This window comes from Ctenopharyngodon idella, chromosome 8 (assembly GCF_019924925.1).
Source record: "Ctenopharyngodon idella isolate HZGC_01 chromosome 8, HZGC01, whole genome shotgun sequence".
NCBI lineage: Eukaryota > Metazoa > Chordata > Actinopteri > Cypriniformes > Xenocyprididae > Ctenopharyngodon > Ctenopharyngodon idella.
In genome coordinates this window covers 5,506,259-5,531,841 of record NC_067227.1, presented here as the reverse complement: position 1 = coordinate 5,531,841, position 25,583 = coordinate 5,506,259, and the positions used below count along the sequence as shown (strand labels likewise).

The following is a 25,583-nucleotide window of genomic DNA, read 5'->3' as shown; positions in this document are numbered from 1 at the left end:
AATTTGTAACTAATCTTTCGGTTCATGCCATGACCAGCTAAAAAGTAAACCCAATTTGCACAAGGATACCAGGAAGTGACATAACACATATATCAGCAGTCCCTGTTTTTTTTTTTTTTTTTTTTTGTTTTTTTGTTTTTTACAAACTGAGGATTGCATTGAAATTGTTTGTAGTATTCAATAGCATGTCACTGATTATATCCATAGACAATCATTTGAAAGTAACCCAGATTATTTATTTAATAACCCTAAAAAATACATTTTAAGACAAATGAGCTGTCTTGCAGTTTGTTTGTTTTTTGCCTGACTCTTCTTTTGCAAGTCAACTCAGTAAAAGCAAGGCAGTATCATCGCACCACTAAATTCATGTAAAGTTTGAAACGTTTGGGGTGAAGAGAATTTAAAAGCGTGTATATAACGCATCGGATCCAAAAGCTGAAGGGCACCCCCTCCTCTGTTTTGTTCCTTTCTATATCCTCCTCTGAACCTACTTTAGTTTGCTGACAGTGGATACTATCAAGCTCAAGACTGGCATTATTCTCATGTGCACAATGCTATTCTGGGTCCATTTGGAGAACTAATGACAGAGGACGACCTTATCCGCATTGAGAAGCAGATTGAGAACCTCCAAGTCATGCACAAAGTGACAGAGGTGGAAAAAGACCTGGAACAGCTGGAGCAAGAGTTGAAGCAACTCTTACCTGTGTCTGCAGCTTTGAACCAAGACCACTTCTCTGTCAACCCCAAACAGGTTCATGGGCAAGCAGAAGACTTGCCTGCCTGGTGCAGCAAGATCTCCACGCTGCTCAAAAGCATGGCCATCTTGCTCGCCACTTTGGGTGGAAAGGAGATCGATATTCTGGAAATGATCACTCAAGGATATACGTACGAAGGTCTGAAGAATGGAAAGGGGCAAACAGGGATCTCAAATACAGTGGCCTCTGGAAACATTGGCCGATCACAATCATTCTCCACTCGAGAGGAAGTGGAGAAGGAGATTAAGCAGTGTGGTGTGTCAGTGAAGAACCTAAAAGCTAATTACGAAATTCATAGCCAGTCAAAGTATGAGGATGACAAAATGAACCGCATATACAAACGTACAAGGTCCTTGCCAGCAGTTAGTGAATGTAGCTACCCATCAGAGCCAATCTTGGAGGATGAGCTGCTGTTCTCTCTCAGTGAGAGCAACTCACAAGTCGGAGATGGGTCACCAATAGAGCAAGATCCAAATTTACCATTGGTGAATGAGGAACCTATAACACAGTCCCATGCAACTTTGGTGTACACTAAGCCTGAAAGAACAGGACCATCTGACTCAGAACACCATGACCACCCTGACAGCTCTATGAATCCACTATCCTCAGAGCAGCTCACCCGTAGTCTAGAGGTGCAGACAGACCTGAGCTATGTCCAGGAGTGCATCGAGATGCGAAAGGAGAGGATTGTGTTTCTGTTCCTGGAACACTGGAGAAAGTACACCATGACTGAATCCTACAAGTGCTCAGGAAGAGGGAAGACTCTAAGTGTTGAAGAGAACGACTGTCATTCCCTGTATTATCAGAACCTAGCTAAGCCAGATGGTACCATGCAAATGGAGGATGACCAACTGCTGTATTTCATGAAACAAAGACAGGTTGTGGGAAATCTTCTTGGCCACTGGAGGACCATTATGAGCCAGGTGCCCACGCGACAAATCCGGAGACTCAGTCGAGCTCAGATGATCTACTGGCCTGAGCACTTCCTTCCCCACATCAACGGGTCACCTGTTCAATATGAGAGTCTAACCCTTGACCTTTTCATGCTTGGCTACTTCCAGCTTCTTGAGATGAACATGTCCCGCACTGAGCGGAAGTTCCGCCACTTGCTTTGCTATGAAATGTTTGACAGACTTGGCAGTCACCCATGGGAAGTGATCCGCCAGTTCCACCGAGAGGTAATGGAGAGTATCGAGAAAGGGAAACGTGATTGGTCAGATGGATTTGAGGATATCAAGGTGAAGTATTTTGGTGACTCTGTGGAGGGTGGTGGGCTGCTGGAAGCTGCTGAGCTTATTCTCCCTCCAGAGGTTCTGCAGTCGTCCGTAAGCATATCACAAGCTGCTCCAGCTGACGCAAGTCTTTCAAGTATTTCACCACCAGACGTCCCCTTTGAACACCCAGGGCCAACTTCAGATGCAATGGCCACCCAACAGGGCTCTTCAGAAGACTCAGCGGAGAACATTACAAATGATACAGCAATACAGAAGAGTGGTACTGAAGTTCAACTACCACATGACAACATTGCAGCACAAGGTGCACCACAGTCAGAAAACACAGTAACACAAGCAACCATAACAGCTGAAAGCCCGCAGATGGAAGCCCCACACACTGTGAAAGAACAGGGCCAAGCAAATACCAAAGAGGAGCCCAATGAGGACTCCATCAAGCTTATTTATGAACTTAAAGAGTTTAGCAATGAGGAAATTATTAGATATATTGATCGAAGCTTCGCCTTCTGGAAAGAGAAGGAAGCTGAGATGTTTGACATCTGACTTATCAGGTCAAATTATTTGAAGGATGGAACACAATTATCAGGAGACAGAATAAATGCTTGTGTTAAGCAAATTAGCAAACAGTTTGGTCACAGAGGCAGTTTACTTCTAGAAAATGTTGACGTCTTGATTGTCAAAAGAAATGATCAAATGTTGAGCTTAACTGAATTTAAGCAACAACCTGTCCTGTCATCATTTGTCATCAGACTTCTTACAACCAGCTGTAAGCTGTGGTGTAAAATGTAAATTTAGACCTCAAATATTTATGTTTTGTAAACTGCACCTCATCTCACAGGGTGAAGTGAAGGAAAGATCACAGTCTTTTTTAGCAGAATAACTTTTCAGTGAGTATATAAGATATAACAATAAAATAATGCACACACACTTTAAGTGCGCTAGTTTATCTTAACAGTGATATCTGTTGAAAGTGCTTTAAATCAACAAGTGTTATAGCTACTTTAGTAAATAATCAGCTCACACTTTGAAGCACAAAATACATTTTCTTGAAATTAAATAAATTAAAATATAAGATTATTCTGACTATTTTTTAAACATTTTTTTGATTGAAGTTCTTCTGATTCATTCATTTAAAAAAGCCATTTGAATTTTGTAACTTTGGACTATTGTTTGGTATTTGTACGACTTACAATTGAGTGTATCAGAAGAAGATCACTGACATAAATTACTGCTACAATATGTTTTACATCATCTGTTTTAAATGATTTATTCTGCATGTTGCATAATTATTTGGAAAATATCAGTATAATTTTTTTTAGGATAAGAGGGAATGTGTTCCCTCTTTTCTTAGTGTTCTTGCCCTGTTTTGAGTTAAGAACACACAACTTATAGTTTCTGAACATAATTAATGCTTTTATTTATTTAACCATGATGCATTTGTGTATGAGAATTCTTGACCTTTTTGTTTATCTTTCAGGTTGATTATCTTTTGTTAGCAGATGTGTTTGGCAATGTTGTTTTTAAGAGGTTTTAAAAAGCAGGTGGATTTCTACTTAAGTTAACTGCAAAGGTTTTTTTTTGCCGTTAATATTCATAAGTTTTTTTACACCTAACATTGGCATTTAAATTGTTTAACTGTTTCAGTTTTGTTCCATCTAGCCATGTTTGAAGTGTCGGTTTGATGGTTTGTTCATTTTTTTGAGAAATATACACAAAATTAAATAAATCTAAAGTTTATGATTGGATACATAAGTCGAGATCATTTCATTTGTGATTTCTTTTTACAACATTAATAAAATTATTAAACATCTTTTTAAGAACATATATTTTACGAAATGACTTAAATTTACCTTTTAATGCTTGCTTAGTACAATAATTTATTGCTCTACAAATTATCAACTCTTGTTAGGTTCCATGGACTTAACTTATCTAAAGAGTTAAATAAGAATTAGAGAGTTAACTATGGCATCACAGCTATTTTTGGAGTCAAGCTCAAGCTGTGTTCTTGAGGGCATTTAGCAGCCATTTTCTTAAAAAGGCAGGACTGTAGGAAGTGTGTATGTCAACTCCAGCAGTATTGAAAGTGTGTAAATTAGAAAAGTATATAATGGCAGATACTAAATATGCACAATGTTATAACTCTGTTCTGTGGTATGTGCTCTATATTTTGAGGTAAAAGTAAAATGTTTTAGGTGACATCTCTAATTAACTCACATAGTTTAATCTCACAGAGCCATATTTCAGGTCATATTTCCATACCCAAAATTAAAATGAAAAGTAATATATTTTGATGAAAGAAAATTAAGCCTATTTTATAGCCTAATGATGATTCAAAAAAAAAAAAAAAAAAACATTGTGTGATTTGCTTCAGGCATGAGTATTAAAAAACAACAACAACAAAAATCATGAAAAATTGTAACAATGCATAAAATATATATATATTTTCTTTATGCAAAATATAATTTCTTGTGATTTGAGATAAAATATAACATTTTCATGAGACCAAAATATTTCTCTGTACGAATACATTTATCTTTCTTTACATTTAACATTTAAGTCTGGCAGTATCGTTCTAAATATCGTTCTTTACTAACCTTTCAACTACAAACTTTCAACAGTAACTGTGTTCTCTTATACAGCAATAGAATTTCTTTTTCTTCTATAGATTCAGTATAGCTTTCTTCATTAAGAGGTTATATAATAGGTTATTGAGCTGTCATTTAATGTCTTTCAAATTTTCCAAATTATTAGGCAGAATCCAAAGGCAACCCAACATTTTAAAGAAAAGCAATACTACATTATTAATGGAAGTAATGATGGAAGAAAAGCTAATTATTTGATCTGATTGTTATATAGCAAGAAATTACATCAGTGTGCAGTCATGTTTCATCATTTATAGCTGCACCCTCTAAACTTCTGCATCTATCAAATCATTTTCAAAGCATCTTCATCTATCAAGCAATTTTATCAAGCATTTTTTTTTTTTTTTTTTTGGCATATAATTCCCAGGGGAATAATGAAATATTAAGACACAGATTAGTTTACTCTGGTTACCACTGATGTGGCTCCACAGTAGCATTTGAGGTAATCGATCCGTTTGGAGGGGAAATGAGAAGCTGAAGATGGCCTCCCCCTCTGCTGGGCTATAGTTACCATCTGAATGGAGGAAGAAGATCACTTTTCACACTGTGCACACACTACCTGTCTGAGTGAAAGAAAAAAAATACTTTATTGGGCAGTGTATACAGAAATTTTGTATTTTAGTGTTAAAGGTGTCTTAAAGGGTTTTGGTGGCATATTTTGTATGAAAACTGCGGAATTTGTACAAAAAGTAGGATGCTACTATGTTGGAGGAGTTTTGGTTGCACTGGAGCATCCGAGTTCACCTCTAGTTTAGACCAGTAGCGGTTCCTTGCCGTAAATTTAGGTAGGGCATATTCTGGGTCTTAGCGTTAGTTTATGATAAACATTTTGTAAAACATGCAGAACACTTTTGGCAGAGGTCTAACGTCCTTGCGTTGTTCAGCCTGAGGGTGGCGCTCTAATGTTGAATGACAGGCACGCATAGAAAAAGTTCCGGCAAGGAAAAGAAAGTCCTTTCTATTCACAGAACAAACAAAACATTTTTCACATTATTCACATTAGCACGTGCTGCAGTTCTATTTTTCACCACAGATTTACCTTGGAAAATTGTGGGGTGCTGTAGAGCTGGGGAGGGCTCAGGCACCGGCTGCCCCGCTTAGTATCATAACACATGCCTGCCGAATTCATACACTAAATTTTAGTATGTTCTGCTCACTTTACGATTTAAAATAGTCAGAAGATCCAAAAATATTTGTTACAGAATGCTGAACACATTTACAATTCATGATTCAGTTTATATAGAGGTCTATGTTTTGGATAAATATTTTGGTGGGGCTCTGCCCCACCTGCCCTTGCAGACAAGCTGGTTTAGACTGATTGTAAATGTAAAAGCACAAAAATAAAAACATGAGATGGGTAAAACTGCACTTAAGTAAAATAATTGATGTGATATTAGGTACTTTGCTTTATTAGTTGTTTTGCTATATTAGGTGTGTTCGACTTGAAGTGGCGCTATGCAGACCGATTGGTGTATGACATCAAAGTACTGCGAGAGCGAATAGAGAGCAGTATGCTTACTAATCGCTCTCGCGGTACTCTCAGTGCTCGAAGTGGGCTGGTATGAGCCGGTACGCAGTACCGGTGTTGTGCCGAATTTCGACCCCGTGCCAAATTATTACCCCCCTCTTTGAAGTCGCTTCCTGATTGCCTAATCTTAACAACACCCCTAACCCCTCCCCAACACCTACTCCTAAACCTACCAATACTAGGGGGGTAATAATCAGGCAGGGGGGTCAAAATTCGGCAGAACACCGGCACTTCTCTATTTTTACCTTTAGCGTACCGCCAGTTTTCCTTGCGTACCGGCAAGTCCCTTTAAGACAAGTCATTTCACTCGGCGGCCATCTTTGAAAGGCCTCACAGGCATGCAATTGCAGCTTCTATCTCTTTGAATGGGGAAACATCAAATTCTCCAAAGCTGTTCGCCAAGCTTTCGATTAAATTTCATATTTGAAATCACCAATGAAATCTGACAACAACTGTCTCATAAATTTTTGTTTCTAAACGCTCGAATCACGAAAAAAAAAAAAAAAAAAAAAACTGCATTTTTCAGGCTGGATCAAGCTAATGCGCATGTGCTGTCCTACGTGCGTGTGTCTATAGGAAATGCGCATCTGACTGTTTCTATAGAAACCGGAGCCTCTAATGGCAGCTGCAGTGACGCAATGACTTTACCAATCGCGATTGGCTCTTATTTAGAAAGGTGGGACTTCTTCAGTAACGCGTTTTGATAGGATTAGTTTTTTTTTTTTTTTTTTATTTATGTATTGTACTTCACAGTATAAAATTATGTATCTTTATTTTTATTCTCTATTTTTTATTGAGCTTTTTAGTGTTTCCAGTATTCTAGCATTCAAGATACTTTTACATACACTCTCAGGGAAAAAAAAGGTACAAAAGCTGTCCCTAAGGCAGTACCCTTTCAAAAGGTACTCCTTTGTACCTTATTCACACCTATTTACACTGTGTGTTAGTACCTTAAAGGTACATATTAGTGTCTAATGTGTACATATTAGTACCTAAATGGTACATATTAGTATCTTTTGAAAGGGTACCGCCCTAGTGACTGCTTTTGTATCTTATTTTTAACTCTAATGCTTTGTGATTTTTTTGAGGTCACTGTAGTGACATCAAAAATGCTCTTGAAGTTGTCTACACAAAATGTTATTAACCTAAAAAATCTTTGCTGATCTCATCATCAGCTATGTGTCATTGTTTCTTGTGTGTGATAGGTTGAAGAAGAGGCGGCCCGTCTGGCTTCCTTACCTGCCTGGAGGAGAGATATTATGAAGAAAAAGATGGATGAAGAGAAGTAAGTTAAAGCTAGGGCTCTTGATTTTGTCTTTCTGTTTCCTTCTAATTATCTCCTGTGTTTTTCTGTTTACTGTTTGTAAACCTCATTCATCACATTTTCAAACAATTTAGTGTTTAACTCAGTACTGTGAACAACCATAACCTTTTAAGATTAACTTTGCCAATTTCTAATATCAAAAAGTAATAGCTTTATTTATGCTATTTATGACTAGCCTAATGAATAAGACTTATAGTTCTGCCTTCTTCTATGCATTTCTTCCATGCAAATCTGTGAATTTTCTGTCTTTTACTCTCAATATCTTTTGTGGATTATAATGCCAAAGTGGTAAGAAGTAAGTAAAACTGTAAAATATTTTCTGTTGTAGTGTTTTTGAACGTTGTAGTGACTTCTGTTCAAAATTTAAAAAAAAAAATATATATATATATTTATATACATCATGTAATCCTCTCATTTCTTTTATTCACTCCTGGATGGACAGGGAACAGAAAAGGTGAGATATTCGCTAGTAATCATAGCAGTACTAATGGTAGTTGTAGAAGTAGTTCCTATTCAATTAAGACTATGCTACATTTTAATTGTATTAATGTGCATTATATGTAATTTTATCAAAAACATGTTAATGTACCTCATTTTCATTTCTCATCCCTGCAGAAAAGAGGAGGAACGACGGCGAATGGAGAAGGAGAGCGAAGAGAAGTCGGAACTGGAGCGACTACGAACACTAGGCTATGATGAAACCAAGCTGGCGCCATGGCAACGGCAGATCATTTTAAAGAAAGGCGACATAGCGAAACAGTAGTCCCCATCCACTCTTGCACAACTCACGGTTCAGAATCTGCCAGACCCTTTAGACCCAAACCACAGACAGGTCACCAGACAGCGTTCTGCTTGCTCGACCACTTCATCATCACTTTTTCAGAGTCTTAGTTCTGAAGATGTGTTGGTCCGTTAAAATGAGTGAAAATGAATGAAACAAATGTTTTATTGTGGTCAGGTCTTGTGTATATGATTTATTTAGCAGTCTTGAGAACTAAAAAGATCTTTAAATTATTTTGCAGAAAATTCTGAAAATATTTTTAGCACTCCCCAACTAATACTTCACACATCTCCCTCCTGCTTGTTATATGTCTCATTTCAAATCTCTAGTAGTATTTTCATGTATAGATAGATAATATATGTCAAGGAAATCACATGTACTCTGCTTGGATGCTTTTTAAAATTTACTTCATGTGGTCATAATCTATTAAGTATGATAGTACTGAACAGGTGTATACTTACATAAAGTAAGTGATGCTTTGCGTTATGGTACATCTTTATTTCTTTATATAAAATAATTGTGCAATTTGGAAATTTAAAAAAAAGTGTACATATTTTACCAGTAGTTTCTGTGGACGTTTGACCCCACTGCACATAATGCAAAAACAATATTTCACCAGAAGATGGTGTCAGAGATCAAAACTAATATTTGGTCATAGAAAGTCTTCCCAGATAACAAAGCTTGAAATGTTTATCAGAAAGGATTTTGAAAACAGAGTAAAACCCATATGAAGCCAATGTCTTAAATATTCTATTGCATCTTTAATTAAAAAAAAAAAAAAAAAAAAATCCCTGTCATCTGTACTGAGATTTACATAGGAAGTTCACTTTAGGAGGGGAAATGATGTTGGTAGCTTAATATGTCATGAAATCATGACAGTGTATTCAGCCATGCTGTGGTCCCCCCAAAAAATGAAGCTTTTTTTTCCCTCTCTGCTTGGCAACTGTAGATCATTCTCTATTGTTAATGTGTTTAGTGTAACTAGACATCAGAAAAGTGCCGGATGTGAATCTGTATGTGTGCGTGCATATGTGAGAAAGTATATGTGTGTGCATATTTACACATGCATAATATCACTCGTCTTTCCTGTGTCATACATTGTGCGATGGTTAGAGTTGATGTATTTTAAGTGTTTGTTTTTTTTCTGTACAACTGTAAAAAAAAAAAAACACACAAGTTACAAGTATATGTAAGTGATAAGCATGGCCCTCCTTGTGTTTGGGAACATTCTGCTTTTGTTTATCAGATGCCATAATGATGCTGAAATCAAAGATATGAACGCCATTGCCATTAGAAGATTTTCTATTCATAATTACTCCAATGCTTATAAACTCCTACTGCCCTATAATATCAATTACATGTTTTTGTTTTTTCCCCCTGTTTTCAGCCTGACTTTCATAGGCAGACTATTGTAAACTTTAATTTTCCCAATGGCAAAACAAGTAACGTAATAAAAATTTAAATAATATTTGCCTGTGACATACTTAATATACATTACAAAAAAACACATCCGATACATTAAACATGGGTATAAAGTGACAATTCAGCTCCTCAGGCTTAAACTGTTAAACAATGAGCAGTTTCAGGGACATTTCAATGATGCTTTAGCTGATATATAGGCTAATATTTTTTTTTAATTTATTTATTTTTACAGAGGTTTAATGAATGCAAATTAAGTTACAGGACTGAATGTTACAAATAAATCCCAGCAAGAAATAAATTAACAATAATGTGATAGGAGGATATAATACATAGCCATTATAAATATAGCATATATATAGTATTTATAATATCCTAAACCTCAATATTTAAACCTGAGTTAGTACAGATGTTAGTGTAGTGTTTGTAATATTTACTTGTAAATATTCCTATACAGTCCATTTGAACAGGCATCGCAAGACAAGTGATAGTGTGAAAGCTGAATAGAAAGTTGAACGCTTATCAGAAGAATGAACTTCAATGAAGGTTTAGTTTATGAATTCAGAATCAGCAAGAGAGACTAAAAGGGCGGGGTTTAGCGATGTGTTCACGTAGTGCCAAACTTTACCAGCAGATGGAGCAATGAGCATTTTACAGTTGAAGTAGACTACAGGAAAATCAGTAGATTATAGAAAATAGATAAATAAAAATAAATAAAACACATGTTCTGTCTGGTCATAAGTGCACAAATTAATATCTCATTTGTATGAACAGAAATAAAAACGCAAGATTCTGCAATGTGTGAGAGTTTGAGGAAGTATAAGCGCATCACCGGAGGGTGTTTCTCGGCTCACCTGGAGTGACGTATTTCGTTGTAATACAGAGACGGCGGAGGTGGTGTAGGAATGTGTTGAAGTTCTGCTGAAATATATATACATATATATAATGTGTTCTGGATCCGTGCAGGGAAATCTGACAGTTGCACACTTTCAAAAGCACAGTGCATGTGATATTAGCCGGGTAAGTCAATCCAGTATTTATGTATGACCTTTAAACAGACTGAAAGTGCTTTTGTTTTGATAACTAGTTTGTCTGGGCGTGAAGTGCAGTGAGTTGTTTATCCGGCTGACTGTGATCAGTTTTGTGTTAAAAGATTCCCGCAGTGTCTATATGGTTTTATCCAACAGTTATGCTATATGTCAAAAAGGCTCTAAAAAACAAAGTTCAGACCAATAGATTGACTTTTTATTGCATTTTGATATTATTATAGCATATCTATTTTGACCACAGGTGTCATTAACACAGTGTCATTATACTTTATAATGTCAATCTTAAAAATAAAGTTTTGTTGTTGTTGCCATCATTAGTTCAAATCCATGGAAGCTTTGCATTGCACAAAAGTTTCTTTACACTGAAAACAAATGATCTTCAGATGATTAAAATGTTCTTCATCTTCACACTGAGGGGGAAAAGGGTTAAAATAATGAATAATGTTCACTGAAAGGTTCTTTGGGTAACCCAGAATGGTTGTTCTAAGACATTGCTGTAAAAAAAAAAAAAAAAAAAAAAAAAAACACCTTTTGGAACCTTTATTTTTGAGTGTAAATGGCAACTGAACTAATTGTGTTGACCAAGTTGCATAATAGTTTGTTTAGAGTAATTCTATGACTATTATGCAGCGCTTTAGAAATGTTTCACATGATTTGAGTGCACCTGTTTCCGTGATCAAGGGACATTCCAAACGGATAACAGGTTGTGTTAATAGTGGCAGTGACAAAATCATGCTTTGGTAATGCTGAAAAATGTTCAGTTAAAAACAGATGGAGCTACATGAAGCATATTTTCCTCCAGGATTTTTTTTGCAATGCATAAGAACAGGGGAGACTTAGAACCACGTTGGTGTGGCAAATAACTGAAAGACATGTCTATTCCATAATTCTCATTATTCATAATAAAACATTTCTCATCATAAAATTTGATACATTTTTCATATATTATTTATACATTAACATATTCAAAGTTTTACAAGACTAAGTAGTCAGTAATATTGATTTAAAGGGTTAGTTCACCCAAAAATGAAAATAATGTCATTTATTACTCACCCTCATGTCGTCCCACACCCGTAAGACCTTCATTCATCTTCGGAACACAAATTAAGATATTTTTGATTAAATCCGATAGCTCAGTGAGGCCTGCATTCACAGCAATGACATTTCCTCTCTCAAGATCCATAAAGGCACTAAAAACATATTTATTTTCAAAACGATTTCAAAACACTACTTCGGAGCTTTACGAATCGAATCAGTGACTCGGAATCTCCTATCAAATGGCTAAACTGCTGAAATCACGTGACTTTGGCGCTCCGAGTCACTGATTCGATTCACAAAGCTTCGAAGCAGTGTTTTGAAATCAGCCCATCACTATATTGTTGAAAAGTCGTTATTTTGTTTTTTTGCCGCACAAAAATATTCTCGTCGCTTTATAATATTAAGGTAGAACTCCTGAACTCGCATGAACTGTTTTAAATATGTTTTTAGTTCCTTTATGGATCTTGAGAGAGGAAATGTCATTGCTGTGAATGCAGGCCTCACTGAGCCATCGGATTTAATCAAAAATATCTTAATTTGTGTTCCGAAGATGAATGAAGGCCTTACGGGTGTAGAACGACATGAGGGTGAGTAATAAATGACATTATTTTCATTTTTGGGTGAACTAACCCTTTAATGCACCGAAACTATCGGATGAAAACTAAATTTGAACTGAATTGAGCTGGAGTATGACACTAATTTTGCAACATTGACTGTTTTGAACTTAATTGAATCAACACTGAACTGAATAATGACACTGTTACCTTTTGTAGAGCTGCTTTACAGCTTTCATAATTGGTAAATTTTATAACATTAACACTGTTATTTTCCTTTTTATTAATGTAAAGATGCTTTGAAACAATATTTATTGTATAAAGTGCTATATAAATAAATGTGACTTGACTCAATATATAGTTTTAAGGTGTTTATGGTAGTATTTATGATGCTGTTTAAAATGTTTGCTGATTTATCACAATATAATTTCTCTATACAAACAAAAAATATAGGTTTTATTTATGTAATATTGTTTTTGGAGTGAAAAGCTGTTGCTGCATTAACTTTAGATGGTAATTTTATTATACAGTATAAGCAAAGTCTAGTTCATAATAACTTTTACTTTCACTTCATTGAGTACTTTGTTGTTGAATGAAAAAGGGATGTGAATATTTCTTAACAGGCATTATAAATGCTTCATTTGCTTTGTTCACCATCATTGCACTTAACCTGCCCTTTACTTCTGTTCAGATCTTTAACAATGAAAAGGCTTCCATCCTTACATTTTTAAAATTTCATTCAAACAGAATTACAACCCTAATTTAACCCTAAGTGAATATAGTAGACAAAGAGTATACTGACAAAGCCTTACAGTCAAAGACTCTGTACCAAAGGTCTTCAAACCTGCTCCTGGAGACCCACTGCCCTTAAAAGTTTATATCCAACCTGCTTCAGCCTGTGAATTTCAAGCGATCCCGAAGAGCTTGATTAGCTGGTTCAGGTGTGTTTGATTAGGGTTGGAGCTAAACTCTGCAGGACAGTGGGTCCCCAGGAGCAGGGTTAGAGTTGGTGTGCTCTGTACACCAACATTCTCTCACTCCACCCATCTCTGTTGTAACAGGTTAGGGCAGTGGTCTGCTGGTGACCCCAAGCTGATGTTCTATAAGTGCCAAACACTTTCAACCAGCCAAACAAGAAACCAGGTAAAGGTGCCATGTCTAACAGAAAATCCGATGGCTCCATGGGTGGCCAGTCTCTTCTTCTTCCGGAGAGCTATTTCAGCTCAGTCCTTCAGCTGGACCAGCCTCCAGGACGTTCGGCTTCGAGCATCGACCTGTCCAGTGCGAATTCACCAAATGATGAGAGAACTGTAGTGCTCAGCACCCAGAGTGTTGCAGCTCGTAAGATGGGCACTCGACAGCTCATTCCCAAGAATCTGGCTGTGACTAGCCGTCCAAAACACCGCCACCACACCACCGTGGTGACCCTGCCCGTCCCCCTGCAGTCCACAGATATCTCCTGGGAGGACTATGACAGCGATGCAGGTGATGGGTTTTCCATGAGGAGAAATCGCAGGAATAAATCGTACCGTGCTGCAGTCACCAGTTTAAATATTGAGGATTTGCCAAGCGAACTCCAAACAGAAACGCTGACACTGGCCAGTGAAGAGAAGGCGGACAACCAAAAGCAAGCACACAAATCAGGACGCAAGGCAAGTGTCTTGCTCTCAGATTATTATGTTATTAAACCACTAGGATGCTTTCAAATTAATGTAGTTAAATCCACAATAGGGCTTTTCACACTGCGCTTAACCCTGGGTTATCATTGTTCTAAACACCGTTCATTTCACACTTGTAATTTAGAAGTGGGGTTAACACTGCTTTTTACCCAGGGTTATGAAACTTTGGAGCAGTAGCACTGCTTTTGCACTGTTAAACCTGCATTGTGGTGCCAAACTTTAACAGTGTGAAAGGATGCAGTGTTAGAATGTTACTGCTAGACGCTTAGCAACAGACAACCAATTGCGTGCCTCTTATTCACATGCTTCGGACAGTCACAGAAGCACTGTGCATTGTATATAAACAGTAAATTCAGTGTTTGAGAGGAAACATGTCAAATGCTGATAGAAAACGTGACAATTGGAGTGAAGAAGAGACTTTTCATTCTTACCATTATAGTCCGAAATGTCCATTCATGATAAACTTGATAGTAACGTCAGCAATATACAGTATGCGCAATGCTTGAGCATTTATGTAAACATAATGTGCGTCGTTCTTCCAATCAGAGACTGATACCGCAAATAAGCAAAAAAGGATGTTAACCCAGGATTTTGGAATGTACAGTGTGAAACGGCAGCTTATGAATATCCAGGATTAAAAGGATTGTTCACTCAAAAATGAAAATTTTGTCATCAGTTACTCACCCTCTTGTTGGTCCAAACCTGTATGAGTTTCTTTCTTCTGCTGAACACAGATATTTTAAATAATGTTGGTAACCAGACAGTTGACGGTAGCCATTGACTTTCATAGTATTTTTTTCCTACTATGGATGTCAGTGGGTGCCATCAATGGGTGCTGTCTGGTTTCCAACATTCTTTAAAATATCTTCCTTTGTGTTTAGCAGAAGAAAGAAACTCATACAGGTTTGGAACAACATGAGGATGAGTAAATGATGACGTGAAATAATTTTCATTTTTGGGTGAACTATCCCTTTAATTGTTAACCCTAGGTAAATTATGATCAGTGTGAAATGTGAAGCAAGATTACTCAGGATTCCATTTACCCAGGGTTTACAGTGTCTCAGGGTTAACTAGTTCAAGTGTGAAAGGCAGGAGTTTGATTAAAAAAAGAAAATAAAAAAAAGAAGCAAACTCAGTTTTATACCAGATTATAGCAATGTTAAATATAGCTTTCTGCTGTTCTATCAGTAAAGGCAAAAAACCTATTTTATATCCATATTCAATATCCTTATTCAAACCATCAGATGGGATTTATGTGGAATGTCATCCATTTAGATTAGATAAATTATTATTGCTAATGATTCTCAAGTTATCAACTATCAAAGAACCTTTTATATTTTTAAGCATTTTTTTTTTTTTTTCACATTGTCTTGTATTTATGCTGTCTTTCCTCACAGAGAACATTGGGGAGGATCAGGAACAGGAAACATGCTGGCTCATTTAAAGACGGTTTGTTCTTCACTGTTGTTCCCTAGAGAGATACTATATCAGTGATTCTCAACTCCGGTCCTGGGGATACACTGCTCTGCACATTTTTGGATGTCGTCTTTAACATACCCGATTCAGATCATCAGTTTGTTAGGAAAGAGCTCTATGAATTGAACTGAGTGTGTCAGATAAGGGAGACATACAAAATGTGCAGTAGTGGGTCCCCAGGAGAACCACTGTGATATGCAAGCTAGCTAAGGTGATAAAGTTTTCATACCAACATTCTAATTTGCCTGGATGAACCTTCCTTTTCTACTTCATTTTGTGTTACTGTAGTACCTCAGAGAACTATACATGCAGTTTGAATTCCAAGAAATGAGATTTTGGTTTGAAAACATAAAAATAAAATGGGATGGCATGTTAAATTACCTCAGGGATTGTTGTACAACTGTTAATGGCCAAAACTGCATTGAGTAGTTTTTTTGTTTGTTTGTTTGTTTGTTTTTTAGGACACATTTCTCAATACTTGGGTCACTACAGAATGCACGTAAACTACCAAAACACTTCATACATGTCTCAAATCAACTCATTTTTCCATAACACTGACTAAGTTTGTCAACCAGCCTAAAACAATGACCTAGAAAACACTAACAACAGGTAGCATTATACAATGTTTTCTTTTGTAAAGTTTCTTTACTAAACAAGAATGACACTCTGCTATTTAGAATTCACTGCTGTATATGTTACATAGTCCATGTTTACATTACAGTACAAAATTTTAAGTTTTTATAGATGGTAATGAAATTGAAAGTCTTACATCTGTGTATAGGTGCTCACCTACATCTAATTGTTTTGATTATTTAATTTTTTAGATTCAGAATAAATTTCAATATGTTATTACTGTAGAAATGTAGCAAATTTCTGTCTTATTCAGTTTTGTATATGTTAGGTTTTGAACTTAAGTTTTGAAAAGAGTATGTAAACATGCAAATTGGCCTGTAGGTATATAGAGTTTTGGCGGTGGTTGTATCTATGTGAGAAATGTGAATTCAGTAATATAATGTAATTTGAAAGATGTAGTCAATGAATGCATTTTATGCCAAAGCAATGATAAATAATCCATAGTTTAGCCCACATAGACTGATGTTGTGCTCACAGTTTTGAAAAAGTGACCCAAGCATTGAGAAATGTGTCCTAGTGATGGTAAAACTGTAATTTTTGTGATGCATAAAAAAACCAAAAATGGATATCAAGATATTTTGACAGTGCAATTTTTCCAGTACTGTAGGCTTGAATTTACTATTGCTTGTCAAAAAAAAAAAAAAAGGGAGAGGCTGAGATCTGAACTACAGCAAGTTGTAAGTTGATCATCATCATCTTCTAGAGCCGCGGTTTTACCAGGAGATAAGGGAGCGAGGTCTGAACGCCAACAACCTGAGCACAGAGGATGATGAGTTCACACTGACCGGGCCTCCAGAGGAGGATCAGGGCATTGTGGTGAAGAACTACAGGGCAGCGTATATGACATGGAGTCAACTACAACAGGTGATGAGGGTCAAATGTTATTAAAGGGTCACTCGCTTTAGATCAAGCTGTGGTTAAAACTTCCGTGAAGGGGAAAAAATGTCATGGCTATAGAATACTGCCAGTATAGCAACATTTGGAGACTTAACCAATCTTATGAATTGTTTCAACTTAAATGCATTTTTTACATTTACATCCTGTTAATTCAAAATAATTAGGCTTATATTTGTATAAGAGTTGCTGATTCCTAATAAGGACTTTTATTGTCTTCTTTCAAACTTAGGTGAAGGATTTGGGCATTTTGGACATCATCTCTCCTGAAGAACGCAAAAGACAGGAAGTGAGTCTTAGCACGTTTTTTGTGATGTAAAAATTAAACAAATATAAATCAGAACTTTTGCACCTTTAATGTAAAAATGACAACCTATGCAATGCCACTGAAAACCAAAGTGGCAAATTTCAGGGGGGAAAAAATGGATAAACTTGGAATAACTTACTGCATAAGTGTGCACACCCTTAGTTGAAGCATCCTTTGAGTCTATCCCTTAGGAGTCTATCAGCTTGGCTCTTCTTGACTTGGGAATATTTTCTCACTCTTCTTTGCAACAACGTTCCAGATCTGATAAAGTGCATCTTCTGTACACGGCCCTGTTCAGGTCACCCCAGAGATTTTCTACTGGATTCTGGACTGGTCTCTGGCTGGGCCATTCCAAAACATTAATCTTTCTTTACTGTAGCCATTCTTTTGTTGATTTAGATGTGTGTTTTGGATCATTGTCATGTTGAGAGGTGAAAGTTCTCTCCATTTTCAGCTTTCTAGCAGATGCCAAAATTGACTGATACTATTCATATGGTTCCCTCCACCAGCTGAAGAAAAGCAGCCCCAAAGCATTATGCTGCCAGCACCATGCTTCACCGTGGATATGGTGTTGTTTTGCTGATGTGCTGTGATGTTTTTGCACCAAACATACCTTTTACAATCTTAGCCAAAAAGTTCAATCTTTATCTTATCAGACCATAACTTATTTTTCCACATAATTTTGGGAGACTGGATATGTTTTTGCAAAGTTGGATGTATAACAATTTAGATGTTTCCATTTGACACACCCAGTTCAGTTAATGGAGCGCTATACTAATGAGCTAATCGTTGGTTCTGGTGTGTAAAATCCAAAAGATACTCTGTTTGGAGTCCTCAGGAAACATGATTGAGAAATGCCAATCTAATAAGATGTATCCAAATATATTTTGGGAACTTGTAAATAAAGTAATTTCATGTATTCTTAGCCAGATGGCTGTAGAATATGAGTGTACTCACTCGGCTGTGTCAATACTAAAGTTCACTTTGTACACTCCACACAGACACACCCAGACATCTGACTCTTTACCTGCTCATTTGTTCCACCTGCTGCCTTAAATGAGGCTGTATTGTGGATTTTCATGGAAAAGCCATTCATTCCTAAAGCTTTTAGGGCACGTTTGTTCTTTTAAAGAAGTCTTTTCAGGAGAATAAAAGAAACATGCCAGAACTCTTATAGTTCTCATAGATACAGTATAGATATACTGTATATGATATTGTCTCAAAATGTGGTTCGGGTCTTCCTTCAATGTAAGTCTGTGTGATTTTGTTGTCCAGTGGGTGGAGATCATAAATCTGACACTTAGAAAAGCACACTTCTCCTTAGACCACATGATCTGAGGTGCATTCAAGTCCACGGCACAGCTGGGGTGGAACAGGTTACGTGCCAAATATTAAGTGTTTAAATAACTAACTTTATGTGCACAATTCTTAAATCTGTGGCAACCATAGACAACTGGGGAATGTTTTCTTCATTTCTGCCTTTGAAAGAGATATTTGGAATTCACTGGAGGTTTTCAAAATCATCTGTGTATGGTTCTTGATGTCACATTAAAGTTTCTTCAAGATCAGTTGCTGAATCTGAAATCACATACTGCCTAGTTGGTACTACATTTGGTTTGAAACCATTAAAAAAGTGAATATGGGTAGTATGAATGAAATTTGGACATACTACATCCGCCATGTTGTCGCTGTCATTTGACCTACCAGCATCAGTTGTGTCGCTTCACTGCCATTTACAGTGAAGCCAGTCATTCCTCTCCTGTGGCTTCATTGGATGGTCATTGGATGTGTTCATTCAATGCGCACTCCAGAATCTCGACGGAAGTAGTAGGTCATCCAGGTACTTTTTGCCTACTGTTTTTCGAATACTATGAATTCAAACATATTACTCTTTTGCCGTTCTGTTTTTCTTACGTGACGTGAAGCCCAAGTATGGTAACCCATCCTCGTAATTTTTCCTCTGCATTTAACCCATCCAAGTTAGTACACACACATAAGGAGCAGTGAGTAGTGAACACACACTACAAACCGGGGGCAGCCATTACTGCAGCACCCAGGGTTAGGTACGATGCTCAAGGGCAACTCAGTTATGGGCATTGAGGGTGTAAGAGAGCGCTGTTCATTCACTCCCCTCCCTACATTTTCCTTGCAGTATTGAGAATCGAACCTGCAACCTTCAGGTTACAAGTCTGACTCTCTAACCATTAAGGCCATGACTGCTCGTAAGTCACTTTTGCATTGGCCGAGAATTGAACCTACCACTGAACCACATACTATACGCATAGAATCCTCTTTTTATTATGAATGTTTCTTAACTTCTTAGAGTTAATGAGTTGTTATGGTTCTTTGAAGACTAGAAAAGTTCTTGATATTTCTACATTATATCAGTGTATTGGTTTCTGGCATCTTGTTTCTGGCATTTGAGGGAAAAAAAAATCAGCATAGGTAATAAAACCTATTCAGAATTTTTAATAACTGTGTAATAAACAAGTAATATTGTATCTCTGTATTTGTGCAGGCCATCTTTGAAATCATCACATCAGAATTTTCCTACCAGCACAGTTTAAGCATCCTGGTGCGTCATTTTAAGGACAGTGCAGATTTGAAAAAGACCATGACAACAACGGAACACCATCACCTGTTCTCCAACATATCTGTCATCCAGGAAGTCAGCAAACGGTATGAACGTTCTCTTACCTTCTAAATTTTAATATGGATCCAATGGTACAAAGATCCTCTTATGTTCTAAATTCTAATATGGATCACGTTACGATGACTGTTGAAAAGTGAAATCTAGAAAATGTATTTTAAGGAGTTAATATTATTTCTTCAAGTGCAGGTCATTCTCTTGCAGCATGGTGTCTTAATGCGAAGCATGATAGATAAACAACTGATTGTATAAAGTAGTAAAGTTTTTAGAATATGCATGTTGAGAGATTTATATCATGGTGTGATTTGGTTTCTTAAAGGGTTAGTTCACCCAAAAATGAAAATTACGTCATTTATTACTCACCCTCATGTCGTTCCACACCCGTAAGACCTTCGTTCATCTTCGGAACACAAATTAGGATATTTTTGATAAAATCTGATGGCGCAGTAAGGCCTGCATTGCCAGCAAAATCATTACCTTTTTTAATGCGCAGGAAGGTACTAAAAACATATTTAAAACAGTTCATGTAAGTTACAGTGGTTCAACCCTAATGTTATAAAGCGACGAGAATACTTTTTGTGCGCAAAAAAACAAAACAAAATAATGACTTTATTCAACAATATCTAGTGATGGGCGATTTCAGAACACTGTTTCATGAAGCTTCGAAGCTTTACAAATCTTTTGTTTCGAATCAGTGGTTCAGAGCGCCAAAATCACGTGATTTCAGTAAACGAGGCTTCATTACATCATAATTGTTTTGAAATTTTAATAGTTCACGTGACTTTGGCAGTTTGATACGCGCTCCGAACCACTGATTCGAAACAAAAGATTCGTAAAGCTTCGAAGCTTTATGAAGCAATGTTTTGAAATCACCCATCACTAGATATGTGATTAGATGTAGTACCTTTCTGGGCATTGAAAAAGAAAATGATCTTGCTGACTATGCAGGCCTCACTAAGCCATTGGATTTTATCAAAAATATCTTAATTTGTGTTCCGAAGATGAACAAAGGTCTTACGGATGTGGAACGACATGAGGGTGAGTAATTAATGACTTAATTTTTATTTTTGGGTGAACTAACCCTTTAAATTTGATTTGATTTGAACATCATTTTCATCAGTGATAGTCAGGCTATTGTTCTTGCAGTTCAAGTCCAATCATAAGTTATCTAACAAAGTGAAAGTCAGCCATGTGGCCAATAATTCCATTTTATTTACTCAATACTTAAAGTCATTTGGTTTTCATCCATATCTTTGAGGATAATAGCTTTAGATACAAAACGATAGTGTATCAATAATAGTGGAATTACTGGTTCAGCACCTTTATGAGCCAAATCTAATACAGGTTATTACAAAAACTGGATGCAGGATCATGCATTGGTTTCCAGCAGTCATGAGTGCAGTATATGCACTGCTGGACGTGTTCAAACATGCTGGTTGAACTGGTTAAGCAGCTTGCTGCTGCCTGGATTCATGTTTCTCAAAACAGGGTCTTACACACAATTTACAATGAAACTTCATACCTGTTTCCCAGAAACTGTATATGTGTTCTGCTGTGAACACTGAATGGTGTGGCTCTATAGGCTGAAGTAAAGTGGTTCTAATATATACTAAAGCTTTCAAAACGTGTTGTGTCATGCAGTTTGGTGCTGTTTATGAAACAAGCACACTAAATTAGCTTGTTTGTGGGAGTGATTTCTTCCAGTCAGGGAGTTGCCATCAGGGCTTAGAAAGAACGGACTCGAGATGTTCTGTTTGATACGCGTATCTCGCATATAGTTTGGGGGTAAAATTAAACTTTGAATTACCTAAATGGTATTTGCCATACTGAAAATAGAGGAAAGTAACTGATGTGAAATGAAGCTATGTTAAGGTTAACCAGCGGTTAAGCTTGTCTGTTAGAAATCTTCCCAAACAATCAAGTTAGTGTGGGTCTTGTGTGACACCCTAGTAATTAGATTAGAAAGTAGATACAGTACATGCCTTTAACCCTGTAATGTGCACACACACACACACACACACACACACACACAGACACACACACACACATTCAGAATTTCATCTTACTTTTTGGTCATATAAATAACAGCAACTGCACCAAACTGCATATTTGCTCAGTTTGGGGTGTTTTTTATATAATTTGAATAGTTATTTAACCTTTAGACAAAATTTACTCAGAAAACAAAACACCTCAAACTGAGCAAATATGCAGTTGGTGCAGTTGCTGTTACTTATATGAAAATGAAGATGAAATTCTGATAGTTTATGTAAATCAATGAGATCTTTCGAACAGTACAGCAATGCATATAAGTATCAGTTGTCACTCTATGGCCTGGTTTCACAGCCAGGGATTAGATTAAGCCAGGAGTAGGCCTTAGTTGCTTTCAATTAAAACGGCTCAAACATACATCATTTTAGTCTGGGACTAGGCTTAAGCATTGCCTGTGAAACCGGGGGTAAATCTCCCAATAATGTATTAGTAATATGATTTAAATGCTTAGTTTTATTATCAATGCTCTGTAGTTTTCATTCTGGGGGCAAAACATACAATGCAATACAATGATAAGGAGTAGAAATCCTCAAAAGTCTGATGTATCATATTTAATTCATTTTAACATGATTTTCCTAAATAAAAAATAATAATAATAATAATAAAAAAAGGATAACCAAGTAAACCTTGCTTCAGTCCAGCAAGTGTTCACTATCTAAAAATGTAAATGTATTCTTACGTTTACTTTATAAAAAATCAGTAAAGAAGACACGTTGCACCATGACCTGAATGTTGATGTTTTTACAATCATTGACCTTATTCACTTTACAGCGCCATCTTTAGACATAAATATCTTCAGTGGGTTGTACTAATATTTAATGTGTTTTTGGATTGTTCTGCTGACGAAACGCTGCAAAAGTATCTTTCCAGGAAATTTCAGTAGACAAAAAAAAAAAACTCCAGACAGCATGAGCTGTGGAAAATTATTAGTGATCTATGAGCTTTACACACCTTTTAACAGCGGATACCACTGAAAACATGGCAAGTCTATCTCTCACAGCCTCCATTAATACCTGTCATGGCGCTGATGTGAATAAAGTCTATACTAGAAGTTTTCCCTGGCAACAAGACACACAGAGGATGTGTGCAGCAGAGAGTTACATGATGCTTTTGCGCCCCCTGGTGGTCTGGTTCGAGTTAGGGTGACGTTATGCCTCCAAAACAGGTTTACATACTAGTAGGCTATCTTTTTTTGCCTAACAGAATTAGGAAATATTTATTTGTTTACAAATAGAAATATTTAACTGTTTACTTTTATTTATAAATGTGGTATTATTTAGACATGGTTTGGAACATTTGGCATAGAATGACCCACGTAAATACTCTACACCATATCTAATGTTTCTCAGGTTTTTTGAAGATCTGGAAAAGCGTCACCAAAAATACCCTGTGATTCAGGACATCAGTGATATAGTACAGAATCATGCGACTCACCACTTTGAGCCGTACATTGTGTACTGCTCCAACGAGACTTTCCAGCAGAGAACGCTCCAGAAACTGTTGTAAGCGCCAATACATACAGTAAAATATAAAATAAAGGACAGATGCTAATAAAGCAGTATTGATTGGAAAATAGTGTTTAATAGGAACTTATAGTGGCATGTAATGTATTTTTGTTTTAGGTCAAGCAACAATGCATTTCGAGAGACTTTGAAGCAGATTGAAGGCAGTGAGGAGTGTGGAGGTTTGCCCATGATCTCCTTCCTCATCTTACCCATGCAGAGAGTTACCCGTCTGCCTCTTCTTTTGGACGTAAGAGACCCATTCCTCCTGTTACCAACAGCTTTATATTAAGCATCTAAGGCATGAGGTTCTAGACCTGTCCCTAGAGTTCTGCCTTTCTACTTCCTACTTTCTCTTATACTGAAAACTTATAAGTTTGGAAATTGGAATAAATAAATGTAATACATTTTTAATGGCTAGGTAACAAACTAAAGTGCAATTAGATTGCATTATTTCAGTTAGAATTATCATGGAATACACTACTGGTCAAAAGTTATAAATATGATTTTTTTTAAATGTTTTTGAAAGAAGTATTTTATGCTCACCATGGCTGTATTTATTTAATTAAAAATACAGTAAGAACAGTAATGTTATGAATATTTGTTTCAATTTAAAATAACTGTTTTCCATTTAAATATATTTTAAAATGCAAAGCTGAATTTTCAGCAGCCTGAAAATAGTCTTCAGTGTCACATGATCCTTCAAAAACCATTCTAATATTTATTTATTATTATTAATGTTCATCAACAGTTGCTTAATATTTTAGGGAATGTGATGCACTACCAATCAAAAGCTTTCTGGAAAAAATTCTGGAAAAAAATTGCGGTTTCCCCAAAAGTATTAAGCAGCAAAAAGTTTTCAACATTGAGAAAATAATAAGAACCATTTTTAATAATTTATCACCAATAATAATTGATAATAGATGAATAGAATGATTACATTTTAAAACATATTAAAATAGAAGAAAAATGCTTTTTTTTTTTTTTTTTTTTTTAAAGTATGTTTTTACTCTCTGTTTGGTCAAATAAATGTAGCCTTGGTGAGTAATTAAAAAAACAATTTTATCTTAATTATTCCAAACTTAATTTACATGCACATGGTTTTATGAAATGCATTTTATCATTCACATGCTGCCACAGAGAACGATTTTGTCGGAAAAGCCTGTAATATGCTGGTGGTGTTCATGTGCACTCATCTTGAAAGCAGATGATCAGAAAGCAGTATAACACACTGACTGCAACAAACCTACTTGTAATTTTCAAGTGAGCCTGAAGACCCTCAGAACTTGTGTTGCATTTATGTGATATTATGTTTGTTTTTCCATATCTACACAGACCATCTGTCAGAAAACCCCAAAAGAGAAAGCTGAATACTTTGCTGCCCGTTGGGCTTTAAAAGCTATCAGTAAGGTATGGTCCTACTCTCTATCCAGCAAAGACAAAAACTATACCTTTTTAAAATGTACTAGGTGTTTGGATGGCTACCTGACAAGAGTAAAAGTAGGCTGGTTTAAAGTCATGTCCACAAGATAAATAACCGAAACTTTTTGTTGCACAAAACACTTGTATTTCAACAAAATCTCCGTAGTTAACAAATGATGTATGCTATTGTAGAAGTCACAAGTTACACAAGTGTGTTTACAGCTTGCTTATTATATTACTTATATAATGTTGGCAGTCACTGTTGCACTTCCATTTGCCTAAAATATGACCGTGCTCTTAAGTGCTTCTCAGAAATGTTTTAGTAGCACAAACTCTGTACTGTACTAAAGCAGTTTTTCACAGTTAACTTAGGCCTTTCTCAATCTTTTTCTCTCTTTACTCCTGTCAGTTGGTGAAGAATTGTAATGATAGAGCACGGAGGATGGAACGGACGGAGCAGATGTACACCATCCAGAAACAGATGGAGTTTGGCAAAATCAAGGTACATGTTTGTGCAGGTGGCTGATAAAGAACTTCACATTTACAGAAAGCAATTCACTTTTCTGACCCAGATGAGACCTAGTTTTTAGATATAGAGTGCTGCAGTAATGACGTATTTTTGTAGGCCAACCCGGAAGTTGGCATCACC

The 25,583-nt window shown here is 36.4% G+C and overlaps 2 protein-coding genes across 4 annotated transcripts in view; both read left to right on the top strand.

Moving 5' to 3' along the window:
* espn (espin) overlaps nt 1-9,730 on the top strand; it is an 82,506-nt gene extending 72,776 nt beyond the window's left edge. Inside the window, exons 12-14 of one of the 3 annotated variants that reach the window (XM_051903457.1) lie at nt 7,363-7,442; nt 7,924-7,935; nt 8,097-9,730. In XM_051903457.1, the coding sequence (XP_051759417.1) occupies nt 7,363-7,442; nt 7,924-7,935; nt 8,097-8,244 (240 nt within the window). In that variant the 3' untranslated portion in view covers nt 8,245-9,730. Of the gene's footprint in view, nt 1-7,362; nt 7,444-7,915; nt 7,936-8,096 lie in introns of all 3 variants that reach the window. The other 2 variants (XM_051903455.1, XM_051903458.1) reach the window with 2 other exon arrangements.
* Nucleotides 9,731-10,533: 803 nt separating this feature from the next.
* arhgef16 (Rho guanine nucleotide exchange factor (GEF) 16) overlaps nt 10,534-25,583 on the top strand; it is a 21,572-nt gene continuing 6,522 nt past the window's right edge. The window contains exons 1-10 of the mRNA XM_051903468.1: nt 10,534-10,701; nt 13,384-13,974; nt 15,399-15,450; nt 16,814-16,974; nt 17,237-17,293; nt 19,830-19,990; nt 23,360-23,512; nt 23,633-23,762; nt 24,848-24,922; nt 25,344-25,436. Coding sequence (XP_051759428.1) covers nt 13,477-13,974; nt 15,399-15,450; nt 16,814-16,974; nt 17,237-17,293; nt 19,830-19,990; nt 23,360-23,512; nt 23,633-23,762; nt 24,848-24,922; nt 25,344-25,436 — 1,380 coding nt within the window. The 5' untranslated portion in view covers nt 10,534-10,701; nt 13,384-13,476. The remainder of the gene's footprint in view (nt 10,702-13,383; nt 13,975-15,398; nt 15,451-16,813; nt 16,975-17,236; nt 17,294-19,829; nt 19,991-23,359; nt 23,513-23,632; nt 23,763-24,847; nt 24,923-25,343; nt 25,437-25,583) is intronic.